Raw genomic sequence first — 16,694 nt, forward strand, 5'->3', positions numbered from 1 at the left:
AGAGGTGTAGAGGGTCTGTACGTCCCGGCGAGGAACAGATGTGTAGAGGGACTGAGCGTCCCGGCGAGGGACAGAGGTGTCGAGGGACTGAGCGTCCTAGTGAGGGACAGAGGTGTGGAGGGACTGAGTGTCCCGGTGAGGGACAGAGGTGTAGAAGGACTGAGTGTCCCGGTGAGGGACAGAGGTGTAGAGGGTCTGTACGTCCCGGCGAGGAACAGATGTGTAGAGGGACTGAGCGTCCCGGCGAGGGACAGAGGTGTCGAGGGACTGAACGTCCTAGTGAGGGACAGAGGTGTGGAGGGACTGAGTGTCCCGGTGAGGGACAGAGGTGTAGAGGGACTGAGTGTCCCGGTGAGGGACAGAGGTGTAGAGGGACTGAGTGTCCCGGTGAGGGACAGAGGTGTAGAGGGTCTGTATATCCCGGTGAGGGACAGAGGTGTAGAGGGTCTGTACATCCTGGTGAGGGACAGAGGTGTCGAGGGACTGAGCGTCCTAGTGAGGGACAGAGGTGTTGAAGGACTGACTGTCCTGGCGAGGGACAGAGGTGTAGAGGGTCTGTACATCCTAGTGAGGGACAGAGGTGTCGAGGGACTGAGTGTCCTGGCGAGGGACAGAGGTGTAGAGGGTCTGTACATCCTAGTGAGGGACAGAGATGTAGAGGGACTGTGCCTCATGGTGAGGGACAGAGATGTAGAGGGACTGTGCCTCATGGTGAGTGACAGAGGTGTAGAGGGACTGTGCCTCTTGGTGAGGGAAAGAGATGTAGAGGGACTGTGCCTCATGGTGAGGGACAGAGGTGCAGAGGGACTGTACGTCCTAGTGAGGGACAGAGGTGTATAGGGTCTGTGCGTCAAAATAATAATAATCTTTGTTGTCACAAGTAGGCTTATATTAACACTGCAATGAAGTTACTGTGAAAAGCTCCAAGTTGCCACATTCCAACTCCTGTTCGGATACACAGAGGGAGAATTCAGAATGTCCAAATTACCTTACAGCACGTCTTTTGGGACTTATGGGGTGAAACCGGAGCACCCGGAGGAAACCCACACAGACACGGGGACAACATGCAGACTCTACACAGACAGTGACCCAAGCTGGGAATCGAACCTGGGACCCTGGAGCTGTGAAGCTATAGTGCTAACCACTGTGAGGGACAGAGGTGTAGAGGGTCTGTGTGACCTGGTGGGAGACAGATGTGTAGAGGCAGTGTACTGACAGATTTTAAACAGAATGGGTTAGGGCCCGTAAACTAATTCAAGAGACACACAGTCCCTTTTAGCGATAATATGTTTGCTTGGTTTGAGGATTGGTTAATGGATGGAAAACAGAGAGTAGTAATAATGGACCAGTTTCAGGTGGCAGGTTGTAACAGGTAGGGTGCCATGTCAGCCAATGCTTGGGTCTCAACTTTCCAAGATTTCAGCTTTACAAGCCTCCTGATATTCAAAGTTAGGTGGGCAATTGAGCCTTGCAGGGGGTAGAAAGATGCTGCAACGGGAAATAGACAGGCAAAGTGTGTGGCAGGGACGTGCTAGATGGAGTACAATGTGAGGATATGTGAAATGATCCATATTGGTATGAAGAATAGAAAACCTGAATATTTATTAAAAGGTAATAAATGTTGGTATTGGGTCCAAATAGATTTATGACATAGTTATATAATTTACTGAGGCAGGCAAAGAGAATGTTTCTTAAAAATTTAGAGTGCCCAATTCATTTTTTCCAATTAAGGGGCAATTTAACATGGTCAATTCACCTGCACTGCATATCTTTGGGTTGTGGGGGCGAAACCCATGTAAACATGGGGGAAATGTGCAAACTCCACACGGACAGTGACCCAGAGCCGGGATCGTACCTCGGACCTCGCTGGGCAAAGAGAATGTTTGTTTTTATGGCAAGCGGTTTGGAGTATGAGAATAAGGAAGTCTTGACGCGATTACATGGGGCTTTGTTGAAACAATACCTGGGGTACTGAGCACCGTTTTTGGTTTTGTGGGATATGGGGCGGAATTCTCCGCTCCCCACGTGGCGTGGGAGAATCGTGGGAGGGCCTCACGACATTTCTTACGCCCCCCTGGCACCCCCAGCGATTTCCAATCCCCCCCCCCCCCCCGGGCTCGGAGAAATCGCCGCTCGCCGTTTTTCATGGTGAACGGCGATTCTCCGAGCCCGATGGGCCGAGCGGCCGGCCCTGCACGCCCGTTTCACAACGGCAGCAACCACACCTGGTCGCTGCATTCGTGAAACGGGCGGCAGATGCCCATTTCAGGCATCTAGGGGCCCGATTTGGACGGGAGCACCGCGACTGTGCTCGGGAGGGGACAGGCCCGCAATTGGTGCCCACCGATTGTCAGGCCAGCGTCCAAAACGGACGCACTCTTTCCCCTCCGCCGCCCGGCAAAACCAAGCTGCCACGTCTTGCTGGGCGGCGGTGGAGAAAGACGGCACCGCGCATGCGCGGGCTCGTGCCGTCTGCGCGCTGATGTCATCCGCGCATGCGCGGGTTGGATCCGGCAACCCGCGCATGCGCGGAAGACATCAGAAAAGCGCCGTTTCCGCGTCATTTCCGGCGCGACGAGGTCGCCGGCGGGAACGACGGTGGCCCGCTCCTAGCCCCACGGATGGGGGTGAATTAGGTGCGGGGAGCGGGCCCCGAGACCATCGTGAACCTCGGCCGAATTCACGACGGCCATCCCAATTTTTATCGGGAGTGGAGAATACCGCCCATGGGCTTTGATGGGAAGAGCAGCATTTGCTGCCCATCCCTAATTGCCCTTGAACTGATTGGAATGCCGGGCTATTACAGAGGGCAATACTGTGGGTCTGAAGTTACATGTAGACCAGATCAGGTAAGGTCGACAGATTTCCTTCCCTAAAAGGACATTCATGAATCAGATGTGTTTTTCGAACAATCGATCATAGTTGTCATGGTCACCATTACTGAGACGAGCTTTCAATTCCCGATTTATTAATTGAACTTAAATTCCACCAGCTGCCGTGGTGGGATTTGAACCGATGTTCCCAGGGGATTCGTCTGGACATCTGTCCAGTGACGTTACCACTACTTGCCTTAGAGGGCTTGCAAGAAAGTTTGCCTAGATCGATTCCTTGGATGAATATCCTTTGAGAACTGATTGAATAGGAGAAGTCTATATTCTCTGGCGTTTAACAGAATGAGAGGTGACCTCATTGAAATGTATAAAATTCTCAAAGGCTTGACAGGGCAAAATACTGAGAGGCTGTTTCTTCTGGCTGGAGTGTCTAGAAATAGGAGACGTGGTCTCGGGATAGGGGGTCGACATTTTGGAATGAGATGAGGAGAAATTATATAACTTCGAGGATTGTGAATCTTTGGAATTCTCTACCCGAGAGGGTTGTGGACACTCAGCTGTTCAGTATATTCAGGATGGAAACTGATATATTTTTGGGCACAAATGGAATAAGGTGATGTGAGGATAAGTCAGCAAAGTGGATTTGTGGTTGAGAATCAGCCATGATCTTTTGAACAATGGAGCAGACTTTAGTGGCCGTATGGCATATTCCTGCTATTTCAAATGGCCTTTTGTACGCCTGTTCAGCATCTGTCAGGATTTGGCTAAGATTCTACAGCAGACATTTTACTGCGATTGTTTCAAATATTTGGAGTGCGGAGGGTTTCATTGCTTTCCTGTAATCAGCCACTTTCCCCACAACCTCTCGTCCACAACCTGCTCATTCAGCTCTGGTTGTTTACTGCAAGAAACAGGTAGGGATTCCTCTGGACCCGCTCACCTGTGAAACTTACGGAAGTAAGTTGATGGCGATGTGCTCTCTATCTGTTCCACGTTCACTTTATCTCCCTGGATCTTTCCTTAGTACCTGTGGGATTCAGACTGGTGTTATTTACAGGCTGCCTGTAAGCAAACATCCTGCAAGGGTTAAAAGACGCACAAACAGCTGCCGGCTGCATACCATTTATTACCAGAGTTGCTTTGGAAACCGCCAATACTTTTGTTGTGCTCAGGGGCAGGCCGGCACAATATGTTCCTGTATTATTGTTTCATCTCTGGGAAGCAGATACAATGCCAACCAGCCAGGCCAGGTAAAGTGAAGCATAACCAATGAAGTGCATTCACTTTTGGTAAGCAGCCCACCTCTATAGATCAAGGAGGGAATAAAAAATAGAGAGACTAATTTGATCCTGTGGTTTTGCGAATGTCCCTGGGCCTCAGCATTCCTATGTCTAGACAGTGTAAGCAGGGAGGACAGTAATTTTGTGACCAATATAACAACCTCGGCATTGCGATGCTCCCACTGTCGAATAGCTCACATGAAGAATGGCCGTTTGGAATGAGACAGTAGATGGTTGCAGACACATGTGAAAATGCATGGTGGGAAGAGGCAGTGCCCTCAGGAAGGGACAGCTGATAATGGGAGGGACAGATATGACCTACTAAGTGCTTGCCTCGTTTGTTTGCTGGTGGTGGTTTCACAGAGTTTCTGATCACTGCTTTGAACTTAATACAATTTATGAGATTGTGTACAACAGTGGATTTTATGCTCTTTAGGATGAGGGACTGGGATTGGGTATAATTATGGGGGGATATAGTTCTGTGGTGGGGGACATGTTTTTGTGGGCAACATCATACAGTGGTTTGAAATCTTTTCCTTTCATTTCAGGGACAGTGGAGAAATGACCTGTTTAATGGACAAGGCTCGATGATTCATTGCAGCGGAGTCACTTATGATGGAATGTGGATCAATGGTCATCCCGCCAGTGCGTATCCTTCAGACTGCATTACCAGTTGCACGTGTTGCACTGATAACACAGTCATTGATTAACAATTGTCCTGTCTGTTGTTTCAGCGATGAAGGGTACTGAGAGATTTAAATTTAGATGACAATTTAGAGGGCAAGTGTTCTATGTGTTATTTTTTCTTTCTTTGCCTATTTTCATTGCAGACAGTTCTCTGGTATCTCCATTTCATGTTTCAGCACAAAAATTATTTGTAAACTGCCCAAACTGCTGTATTTGGTGGGGCTCCCTCTCTTTTGTTCAGGTACATTTCCTCTCGATAGGCATTTTCTTCACTATTCCTTCACCTCAGAGCATGGATGGCACTGTCAAGGCTGCATTACTGACCACCCATGGTTGCTTTGAACTGATTGGCTTACTCGGCTATTTCAGAAGATCTCTTGGTTTGCTAGTCCAGTAACACATCAGTACATTATTGTCCTGGACCATTGGATGTGTACATACAACCGGTCATCAGTCTCTGAATTGGCTAATATGTGTTTATGAACCATTCTTGGGGATGATCCTGCTTTTTCTTGTGTTAGGGAGGGGGAAGTGCAAATGTGTGGACAATTGATGAAAATCCGATCAAAATTGTTCCTGATGCATTTAGTTATTGAACAGTTTGTCAATATGTACTGTCAATTATTACACATGAATTATGGTTACGCTGCAAGTTCCTGTGAAACTGTAGCCCAGCAAGACTTAGTGCTTTCAGGGGGATAGGGGGAAATGTGTCACTAAAAAAGACAAAGAATTATGTCGCTGCTTCTCAGGCTAGTTGTTTGTAGAACTCCTAAAGCCAAAAAAGGATGGAGACTTTTATTCCCTTAATCTGGGCTGGATTTAAAGTATCCATGTTTTTAAAACTTCTCCACTTAACTATTCCAATTTGCTCCTGACCAGTGTCCCACGTTCTACCCTCCCCGCCTCAAGCCAGAGGTTATCCAAAACTCTGCTGCTAATTCCAAACTCGTACCAAGACCATTTCATCCATCAACCCTAAGTTTTGTGACTTACATTGGCTCTTGGTTAAGGAAAACCTTATTTGAAAAATGTTTATCCTTGTTTTATCCGTGACAATATCCCTCTCTATCTCCTCTAGCCCTTTAGCCTTCCAAGGCATCTCCATTCATTCAATTCTGGCCTCTTCTGCATCCTCTATTTTAATCACCATTGGCAGCCACACTTTCTGCTGCCATGGCCGTAAACTCACAAATTCTCTCCCTTAACCTCTCTGCATCTCTATCTTCCTTTCCTCCCAGAGGCTGCCTATAGTCCGGCGAATATTTATTTATTTATTTGTTTTTTTATAAATTTAGAGTACGCAATTAATTTTTTCCAATTAAGGGGCAATTTAGCGTGGCCAATCGACCTAGCCTACACATCTTTGGGTTGTGGGGGATGAAACCCACGCAAACACAGGGAATGTGCAAACTCCACACGGACAGTGACCCAGAGCCGGGATTGAACCTGGGACCTTGGCGCCATGAGGCAGCAGGGCTAACCTACTGCACCACCGTGCTGCCCCTCAGCGAATATTTATTGACATCCCAAAACATTTCCACCATCTTCAAGACACAAGTCAAGAATCTGATGGAATAATCTCCACTTGTTTGGATGAGTGCAGCACCAACAACATTCAGGAAGCTTGACACCATCCAGGACAAAGCAGCCCACCCGATTGTCACCCCAACCACCAGCGGTAACATTTGCTCCCTCCACCACCGAATCACAGTGGCAGCAGTGTATACCATCTGCACGATGTACTGCAGCAACTCACTAAGGTTTCTTTGAAAGCACCTGCTGAACCCATGACTTCTACCACCTAGAAGAACAAGGGCAGTGGATGCAAGAAAAATGGGTGCCAAAGAGCTAAGGATGAGATTGAAGTATTTATATTCTCAATGCTCCACAAGTTCAATCACGACAGAGCAAAGATCAACAAAACAAAAAGAATGATGAACCATAAAGTTACAAAGAAGGTGTGCAAGCCAGAGGAAAGCATGTTCAAACAGTACAGGGATTGGATCAGATCACACCTTGAGTATTGCATTCTTTGGAGGTTTTGAGCTGTTTTCTAAGTAAAATCTAATGTTGTTCATCTTAAAGTGTGACTAACGATATCTTACAAAGAATGGAATCTGTCTCTTTTTTGAAAAAGCTGAAGCCACTAAGCTGGTGATCCTTGGCGAGGGAATACAGGAGGTGGTGCAGGGGTCTCCTTTTACCATTGAAGTTCAACTCCAAAACAATGAAGGAAAGCTTGCAAAAGGTAAGAACCGCCCATGATCATAATTGCAGGGCTCCCAGACACCACAGACAAACATCACTCTGGATTTACTGCTGCCATAATAGCTTGGTGGGTGCAGGACACTGTCTGACTTTGAACCAAGTCATTCAGGCTTGGAAGGTCTTTTCCCAGTTATCTAATCAAATTGGGGTAACAATCTACGGCGCTGAGGACCCGGGTTCGAATCCCGACCCTGGGTCACTGTCGGTGTGGAATTTGCACGTTCTCCCCGTGTCTGCGTGGGTTTCACCCCCACAACCCAAAGACGTGCAGGTTAGGTGGATTGGCCATGCTAAATTACCCCTTCATTGGAAAAAAATAATTGGCTACCCTAAATTTAAAAAAAAGAAAATTGGGGTAACAATGATACAGTTATATTTGGCCTTGGTACCACTGATCATTTTGCGGTGGCCCCAGTTGGAAAGGGTATATGTGTGAATGTTGGGGAAGAACAGGATTAGGCAGGGCAGCCCCGTGGAGCAGTGGTTAGCAGTGCTGCCTCATGGCACTGAGGTCCCAGATTCGATCCTGGCCCTGGGTCACTGTCCGTGTGGAGTTTACACATTTTCCCCATGTTTGCGTGGGTTTCTCCCCCCACAACCTAAAGATGTGCAGGGTAGGTGGATTGGCCAGACTAAATTGCCCCTCAATTGGAAAAATGAATTGGGTACTCTAAATTTAAAAAAAAGAACAGGATTAGGCTTGGGTGTGATGCATCTCCTTCCTGCTGGTCATTACCCTCCTATCGCCACCACCTCCTAACAGTAGACTGGCAAGAATTGCCACTTTGGTGTGGAACCAAACTCCAGTAGAATGAGCACCCTGTGAACAGAGGACATGAAATAGCTCTGGCCAGAGATGATTGCACCGGATAAAGTGCAGCAGACAACATGTAGTCTGGAAAAAGTGGAATTTCTCAGCACATTTTAATACCTGGCCCTAGAAACTGTATTATTATCTGGTAAACCCGTCCCAACATTATGATGTGTTTTATATTCCTTTCAGGCTTTTTTCTGTCTTTAATAGCATGCAGAAAAATGTAAAACCTCCACAGCAATTTCTTTTTGGGGGAAAGAAGGACTAATGGGGCTGGGAGGTGTGAATAAAGCAACTACTTGGTCCCATTATCTTGGATTGTGCATCACTAGATGTCATTGCACGACAGCCTGCAGCAGATGACCTAATTTCACATCTTTTAAATGCGCAAAGGGTACCTGAAAGAGCAAGACTCCAATTTAATTTATTTCACAGACAGCAAATGCTTGCTAATGGCTAGGACCTGTCAGTTGCAACACTGGTTTCCCAGTTGAAAAACTGATCCAAACCAAACCCAAACTGACAAGCTGGCTGGCTGGCAACAAAAAGACTAATTTTTGGAAGGAACGAACTGTCAAGCTATATGAGCATTTCCTACAAATGCTCGCAAATTTGTGATCCCTGGAAGGACTCGATGCTGATCTGACTTTGGATTATTGCACGCAGTGCCTCATTCACAATAAGCAGAGCGGTGTTCAAATGATGGGGAAATGCAGGCTGGTCATGCCCATTTTCTATTCATCTGCTTAACGGGGTGGGCTATTACACACTAATTTCAGAGTAAATGGGCATGGCTTCTTCCACTGTTGGCTCACTGCCTGACACAAAAACTGAGCAATACAGACCAAGCACCTGATGTAGACATTGAGCTGGTGACTCAAGGTAGAAAGGACGGGTGTTTGGGTGCCAGATGAGGACTGCACCCCCCCCCCCCCCCCCCCCCCACACACACACACCCGTGGGAGTATCCTGTTAGCAATTCATGTCAAGGTTCATGCAAGGAAAAAAGCTACCCGGGTGAGGTTCTACAGATTATGTAAGAAAGGAAAATGGAATAAAGTTGCAGGCACAAATAGACATTTAGGAGTCGGACAACAGAAACCAGTGAAGTTAATCAGAGACAACAATTATATCAATGAACTGACCCAAAACCAACAGGCTAGAGCAGACATATTTGGTACGGAGCTGCTGCGTTGTGAGGTCTGAGAAACATAACGGTGAGGAGAAAAAGCCCTGTGAAGAATAAAATAAAAAGCAGACTCCAAGGTTAAAGAGAGAGAGGAAAAGCCTACGAACAAGAACCAGGAATGAAAAAAAAGAGAAATAACAAAAGGAGGGAAAGTGAACGATCACACCAAAATACAGAATTTAGAAAGGAAATTTGAAGACGCAGGGTGAAACTTGAAGAAAAGCTTGTTTAAATTGCAGAGAGAGCATATAGTAGGCTGGTTTAGCACACTGGGCTAAATCGCTGGCTTTGAAAGCAGACCAAGGAAGGCCAGCAGCACGGTTCAATTCCCGTACCAGCCTCCCCGAACAGGTGCTGGAATGTGGCAACTAGGGGGCTTTTCACAGTAACTTCATTGACGCCTACTTGTGACAAGAAGTGATTTTCATGTGGGGCTGTCAGAGACAGGCTGCTATAGACTGATGCTTGTTCAGCTTTATTATAGAAATGAGACAATAAATGAGGCCTGCAGAGACAGCCCTTACTATAGACTGGCATTTGTCCAGCTTTTTAAGAGTTAGAGCTTGCAAATGGGGCCTGTAGGGACAGATCTCCCTGTGGGCTGATGATAGTCTGCTTTGTTTATTGAGAGAGAGTAGGATCCATAGAGATAGGCTCACGATGGAGTTCTGCTTGTCTAACTCGTATTAATAGAAACTAAAGCTTCTTCCTTCTCCGATGATTCTGCCCAGTGTGGAGCTATGCCACACAGACCAGGACAAACACACATTTATGAAGCTGTGCTCGGGAGTGGCGTCTCTAAAGATATTTCCCACATGCTGAACTTGGTTAAGCTATGTAGGCTAGGATGATGAGAGGTTTTCCCTGAACCTGGAGAAACAGGGGAAGTGAATTTAATGCTGTTTCCACTGTTGACTTGATTGGCGACAGCAGGCAAAACTTTTTTTCCCGAAATAAGAAGAATTGATGATACTTTATTTGGCTCCAAGTTTAAATTGTTCCCATTCCTTTAATTATAACTTACTTACAATTTTCATCTCCGACCGCCAGTGACTTCCCTGGACCCATCAGAGCCTGCACGGCGTAATGAATAATTATGCAAATGAGCATACTTTGGAGACTTGGAGTGTTATTAGCATTTGACCTTTCGGATGGGATTTGCAACTGCTTTGAATCATACAGACCTGAAGATGGAAATTGGCCCCAGCAGTTGGGGCAGCAGTGGAAGCTGTAAATTGGCATCGGTGTCTCTGGGACAAGAGAGGGGAAGGGGGCAAAGTAATCAATCAGGGCTGTCTTACCTGATTGCTGTCAAATGCTGGAAACGTGCTGTGTGGATATTTGGTGAAAGCTGAACTTGGCTTATCTCTGTGTTCACAAAGTCCGCGGTGACTCACCGTTGAGGCGCACACGAAGGGATGGCCACATGGGCGAGATACCAGATGTCGTCCGCGTGGTAGAAGCCCCAACAAGACTCAGCAACTTCAGAAGAAAGGAGAAAACTAGTTGTGAAGAATCAAATTGAACAAATCCTTTTTGATTTTCCTGAATGTCTAAGCTATAAGGTGGCTTGCCTCCAGGTGCTGGGCATGATTCCAGCATCAATGATATGTGTTAACAGCTTTGAGTGAGGTTGGGTAGCTTGGGCAAAATGTTTTTGCAGCATTCAGTTGGGTAACCAGGAGAGTTACTCAATAGTGCAGTAAAAATCCCTCCAGTGACCTCCTTTTGCCAAAATGTTAAGAAATGGATCGAGCTGTATTCCCCTCACAGCTATCTTGGGGAAGAAGCGAAGCAGCCAGATTCTCTCATGTTTCCTTTTGGCAGGCACAGCTCTCTGATGTTATAGTGTTCGCTGTGGAAGTTATAAAATGCCTGGTTAATCTGCTTGTGGTCACGTGACCAACCCATCTGTTGCCCATATAATAGCGGTAATAACTCGAAACTATTGTTGTGACAACAGATACCTGGAAACACTCTATTGATGGCTTCAAACTGAAAAATCCACAAGAATCTTGCGAGTGCACAGATGTTATATTCCAGCTGTGCAAAAGAATTTATTGCTTTCTTGTTGCTATGCCAACAAAAATATATGTTTAAAAAAACACTGGATTTCTTTTTGTCGTTAGGTTAATAAATGTGTCGCACTTGTATTTTCAGCTCTATTTCATTGGTGCTGAGTTAGTGGACATGAGCTGGGGCAGTGACAGGGCTTTCTGTAACTAGCCTCAACCATCCCAATCTAGGGAGCAGGATCACAGTCGGAATTCCCATTCTTGGCCCCTTCTGGCATGTACGTGTATGGTTGCCTTGTCGGGCTTAGGACTGGATTGATATCAGCTCCGATGCCATCCCATAACCAAATAGCCCGCCAACAATCTCTCATGAAAATTAGAATCTCTTCAAGTCGCCGTCATACAATAAAATCTCGGTGAGCCGAATCCCAGGGGAACTGCCTCCAAATTCGGATTAAGAGGCGCTTCATCATAGCTGAGGACGCCCCGTTCCCACAAGAATGTGTCTCTGTGCCTACAAATGCGGTCTATGTCAAAAACAACAGATTCCAATGCCAAATAAAAACAGTAAAGCATCAAAAATGTTTTTTAAAAAGCCTTTATTCATTTTATTCACAGCTTACAATGACCTGCATTTGCAAAAGGCCAGGGCCTTGCACTGAAAAAGGCCAGGAATGAGCTCTGGAAAAACTCTGTAATCTTTTTCTACTTAGCATGTTGTTTTCAGTTGTACACGATACATTCCACCATGCCGACGATGCAGTCAAATCTGTTTTCAGTGTTTTTGTGCAACATTGCAAATTCCCGGAACCTTACTCTGGCCCTTGTGGGATCAGCTGGGAAAATAGACGGTTCAGCAGGCGGACATTCATCAGACTCTACAGGGTTATCGGGCTCTATGGTTGAAGAACGTATTTTCCTGCAGGATTGAAATTTTTTCAACCATACGTTTAACTTTTTCACAGGTTAGCCATACTTTTTCACGTACTTTCTTTCTTTCCCCAGAAAATTTAGAGTACCCAATTATTGTTTTTCCTATTAAGGGGCAATTTAGCGTGGCCAATCCACCTGCCTCACATATCTTTGGGTTGTGGGGGTGAGACCCACACCGACACGGGGAGAATGTGCAAACTCCACACGGACAGTGACCCGGGGTCGGAATCGAACCCGGGTCCTCAGCACCGTGCTGCAGCAGTGCTAAACTCCGCACCACCGTGCCGCCCTTTTCACGTCGTTTCCCAGGGAGATCTTGATGTTAAATGCCCTGTGTTCCATGATTTTGCGCTCATGTGGTCTATAGAGCCATAGAATTACTATTGTGCAGAAGGAGGCCATTCGGCCCATTGAGTCTGCACCAACACTCTGAAAACACACCCTACCTAGGATCACTATCCTGCCCCATCCCCGTAACCCCACCTAACCTGCACATCTTTGGACACTAAAGCGAAATTCAGCATGGCCAGTCCATCTAACCTGCATAGCTTTGGACAATGGGAGGAAACTGAAGCACCCGGAGGAACCCCACGCAGACACGACAAGAACGCGCAAACTCCACACAGTCACCCAAGGTCAGAATTGAACCCCGTTCCCTGGCGCTGTGAGGCAGAGCCAGAAGGTGAAATTGACCAGAGGAATGTGTTTTCCCCTGGGGAGTTAATGTGCTTTCAGCTTGGGGAGATGATGTCATTGCTGGGTGGAGCTAAGGGGTTCAGAGAGATTTTGAGAATGCTTTGGAGAAGAATTGACGATGGATCTGTCTGACGCTTCATGAACAATTCTCTCCCAGTAGGATAGTTATTAAAAAGAGTAATAATATTTAAAGCAGAGCAGTCTTGCCTGAGGACAAGGTAGAAGGTGAAACACGCCAGGTGAACCAACCTTTTGAAGACATTCAGTCAGAGTCTGTAGGGTTTCTAACCGGAGCCCAAATCTGTTCTGTGAAACAAGTATTACTTTATGCAATGCTGATTTTAAGATGGATTGAGAGCTGTAGGTTTCTTGTTATTCAATGGGGAAATTATGCAGTGGTGTTTAAGGGATAATTGTAAGCTGTTCTTTTTGGGTGTGATGTTAAAGCATTTAATATTGTATTCAAATAACGTTTTATTTTAAAAATGCCAAATCCCTATTTCTTCATGCACACCTGGAACGAACCATTCTTTCTGCACAGTCTTACAAATAAACTAAAATATTGGGGTTTCAATCCAGTATCCGAGCTACAGTTGGGTCCGGTCTGGGATCATAATACATAGAGCCTTATGGGCTATGTATTACGTCTAAATTCATGTTCTCCATTAATTCCAAAATATCTAGGGCAGCACAGTGGCACAGTGGTTAGCATTGCTGCCCACGGCGCTGAGGACCCGGGTTTGAATCCCGGCTCTGGGTCACTGTCCGTGTGGAGTTTTCACATTCTCCCTGTGTCTGCGTGGGTTTCGCCCCCACAACCCAAAGATGTGCAGAGTAGGTGAATTGGCCACGCTAAATTGCCCCTTAATTGGAAAAAATAATTGGGTACTCTGAATTCATTTTTTTTTAAATTCCAAAATATCTCAAATTGTTGATACTAACAGGCTAATTTTCCCATCTAGACTTTATCTGCCGATGAGGTAACAGCTCTTTCAAATGGACACAAATATCAGAGCAATTAAAGCCAATTTGCTAAAGCACCTAGTTTGGTCATAAACTGTGAGCCAAGGTCTCTCTGGTCAGTCATTAGCTCATATCAAGAAGAGGGACTGAAGGGGAAGACAGTACTTTTAAACATGATGTGTTTTTGTCTCTTTTTAGCTGAAAGTGGACGAGTATTGCAGATCTGGGCAGGAGTCAAGCACATTAAGCTCTCCCCAACTGGCAGTGACACCTTCCTAGAGATGGTGGACCTAGAAGAATCACTTTTTGAAACACCATTGTAAGCGTTCTGGATAAAGGGTCTAATAATTGCTTATTGTCACAAGTAACATTACAAGCATGCTGTTTAGCCCACTGTGCTAAACCAGCCCCTATAATAATCACTATTGTCACAAGTAGGCTTCAGTGAAGTTACTGTGAAAAGCCTCTAGTCGGCACATTCCAGCACCTGTTCGGGGAGGCTGGTACAGGAATTGAACCCGCGCTGCTGCCTTGTTCTGCATTACAAGCCAGCTGTTTAGCCAACTGTGCTAATACAGATATGCCTCATTTAAAATCTGATAAGATGTTTATCTCCTCAAGCCCTCCTGTCTTGCAGCTACCAATTCTCATTCAAATTTACTAATCATCATATATGAACCGAGATAGTAAATGTTGGCATGCTGTTCAATTGTTCAATGCCTCAAACTCTTCTGTAGCCGTATTGAACACATGTGCACACAGATGTGCATAAACAATGTAAGGGCTCTTCCTGTTGATTCCCTTAGTTTCCATGGTTCATTAGCAGAGACTACATTTAAGTTGAGCAGAAGAAGAAAGGAACTCAAAGTGTCAAGTGTTTTAAAGTTTTGTATTTTGGGCAGAAGAACCCAGAATTTATGGCACCAAAGAGATTGGAGTGGTTCATTTCAGTAAGTTTGCTGGTGGCCAATGGGTTGGCCAGGGACAGTATTCTGTCCGGCAACCAATTGCAATTGGTCCTGTCAGGTGGGTTTTTTTGAGAAAACCAAGGAGAAGCCTTAGAGATTAGATAGTAATTGACCAGTTTTAATGGGCAGCTCGGTAGCATAGTGGTTAGCATAATTGCTTCACAGCTGCAGGATCCCAGGTTCGATTCCCCGCTGGGTCATTGTCTGTGCGGAGTCTGCATGTTCTCCCTGTGTGTGCGTGGGTTTCCTCCGGGTGCTCCGATTTCCTCCCACAGTCCAAAGATGTGCAGGTTAGGTGGATTGGCCATGATAAATTGCCCTTAGTGTCCAAAATTGCCCTCAGTGTTGGGTGGGGTTACTGGGTTATGGGGATAGGGTGGAGATGTGGGCTTGGGTAGGGTGCTCTTTCCAAGAGCTGGTGCAGACCCGATGGGCCGAATGGCCTCCTTCTGCAGTGTAACTTCTATAATTGTTGCCAATTTAATTATAGGATATAATTCAGCCATCACGTTGTGCCAGGCGCAGAGCAATGGGTGAATCTTGGGAGAGGCCCAAATTAGGCTACATGCCGGGTGCCAAGCTGATTGCGAGTCACCTGATTCGCGGCATCAGGCGCGATCTGGATCATGCCCTCACTGGCTGTGATCCAGATAACCATTTAAATGAGCCTTTTTCCTCTTTCTCACTAATGCAGACTTTCTGGCAGGCCTGGCGATGTATCAAGCATTTCATTCTGTATTCCCTTGAACCTTCTTTTGTAATATACCCTGTTGATTATGAGTTCTCTGTGATAGAATTTATGTCAGACCATGCCCTCTGGCACGCTCAGATTTCTACTGTCCATATCCTTGGTCAGGTCGGAGACCACTCGAGCCAGGTATCTCACCATTTACAGATCCCACCTCAATTCTAAATTATGCACAGCGTCAGTATCTGAATTGATAACTTGGCATGTATTATTGTGTGAGAGGATGTCTTCATCATTACTACCTTCTCACTATTCCTCCACCGTCTGGCCAGGTTGCATTTCTTGGGTATCTGAAAGGAGAAAGGCAAAACAGTAAAGTTGTAGCAAAATAAAAGGTGCATATTTACACCCTCTGCAACCTGCAACCAAAGAGAATATTGGATGAGGATGGCGTGGGATGTGACCAGGGGAATTAGATATGAGGTTGCTGTCTCTTCAATTAGCAATCCAATAATGGCCACTACCATCTCCAGATGTGCCTGTCCTCCTCTGAGTTAACTGTTGCTGCTCTGATTGTGTGCTACCTTGTCCTGCAAGAGAGAAGGAGAGAGAAGTGTGTCAGTGTGTGCCATGAATTCTGTTTGGCTGTCATGGCTGAATAGTTGGCAGTGTGCACAACTTGGCAAATGTGGGTGTGAGGCTTCCATCAGTCTAAGTGTCTGAAGGTGAGGTGAAGCGTGTATCAGACATGAGTTCTTTTTTTAAAATTTAGAGTACCTAATTCATTCTTTCCAATTAAAGGCAATTTAGAGTGGCCAATCCACCTACCCTGCACATCTTTGGGCTGTGGGGGCGAAACCCACACAGACACGGGGAGAATGTGCAAACTCCACACGGACAGTGATCCAGAGCCAGGATCGAACCTGGGACCTCGGCGCCGTGAGGCAAGCAGTGCTAACCACTGTGCCACCGTGCTGCCCTTCAGACATGAGTTCTGATGGATAGCGATTGTTGGTATGTGAGTGGGGTTGCGGTGAATTGACCACTGTCTGTGTTCATATGCTAGGATTTGGCATTTGACAATGCGTTCACTAACAACCGCTCATATCAGGGCAGTGGCACTGCTTCCAGATTCTTGGGGCTGGTCTCCTGGTGTTGACCTCCATGGCTATCTGTTCCCACTTGTATACACAGGGCACCAGCAGTCCCTCAAGATACAGGACATCTCTCCTATTTTCCACCTTCACCACAAAGACCTCCGGTGCAGTGTTTGGAAACTTTGAAGCCCATGTTCTCCCATGTTGTGTCATTCTTCAGTCAGCATCACATTTTATATGACTGTCGGCACCTACTGCAACC

The 16,694-nt window shown here is 46.2% G+C and overlaps 1 protein-coding gene across 1 annotated transcript in view; it reads left to right on the plus strand.

Moving 5' to 3' along the window:
* LOC119979455 (MORN repeat-containing protein 1-like) overlaps window positions 1–16,694 on the plus strand; it is a 261,776-nt gene that overhangs the window by 47,618 nt on the left and 197,464 nt on the right. The window contains exons 7-9 of the mRNA XM_038821709.1: window positions 4,660–4,756; window positions 6,939–7,049; window positions 13,878–13,998. Coding sequence (XP_038677637.1) covers window positions 4,660–4,756; window positions 6,939–7,049; window positions 13,878–13,998 — 329 coding nt within the window. The remainder of the gene's footprint in view (window positions 1–4,659; window positions 4,757–6,938; window positions 7,050–13,877; window positions 13,999–16,694) is intronic.

The sequence above is a fragment of the Scyliorhinus canicula genome, chromosome 16 (assembly GCF_902713615.1).
Source record: "Scyliorhinus canicula chromosome 16, sScyCan1.1, whole genome shotgun sequence".
In the NCBI taxonomy this organism is placed as follows: domain Eukaryota; kingdom Metazoa; phylum Chordata; class Chondrichthyes; order Carcharhiniformes; family Scyliorhinidae; genus Scyliorhinus; species Scyliorhinus canicula.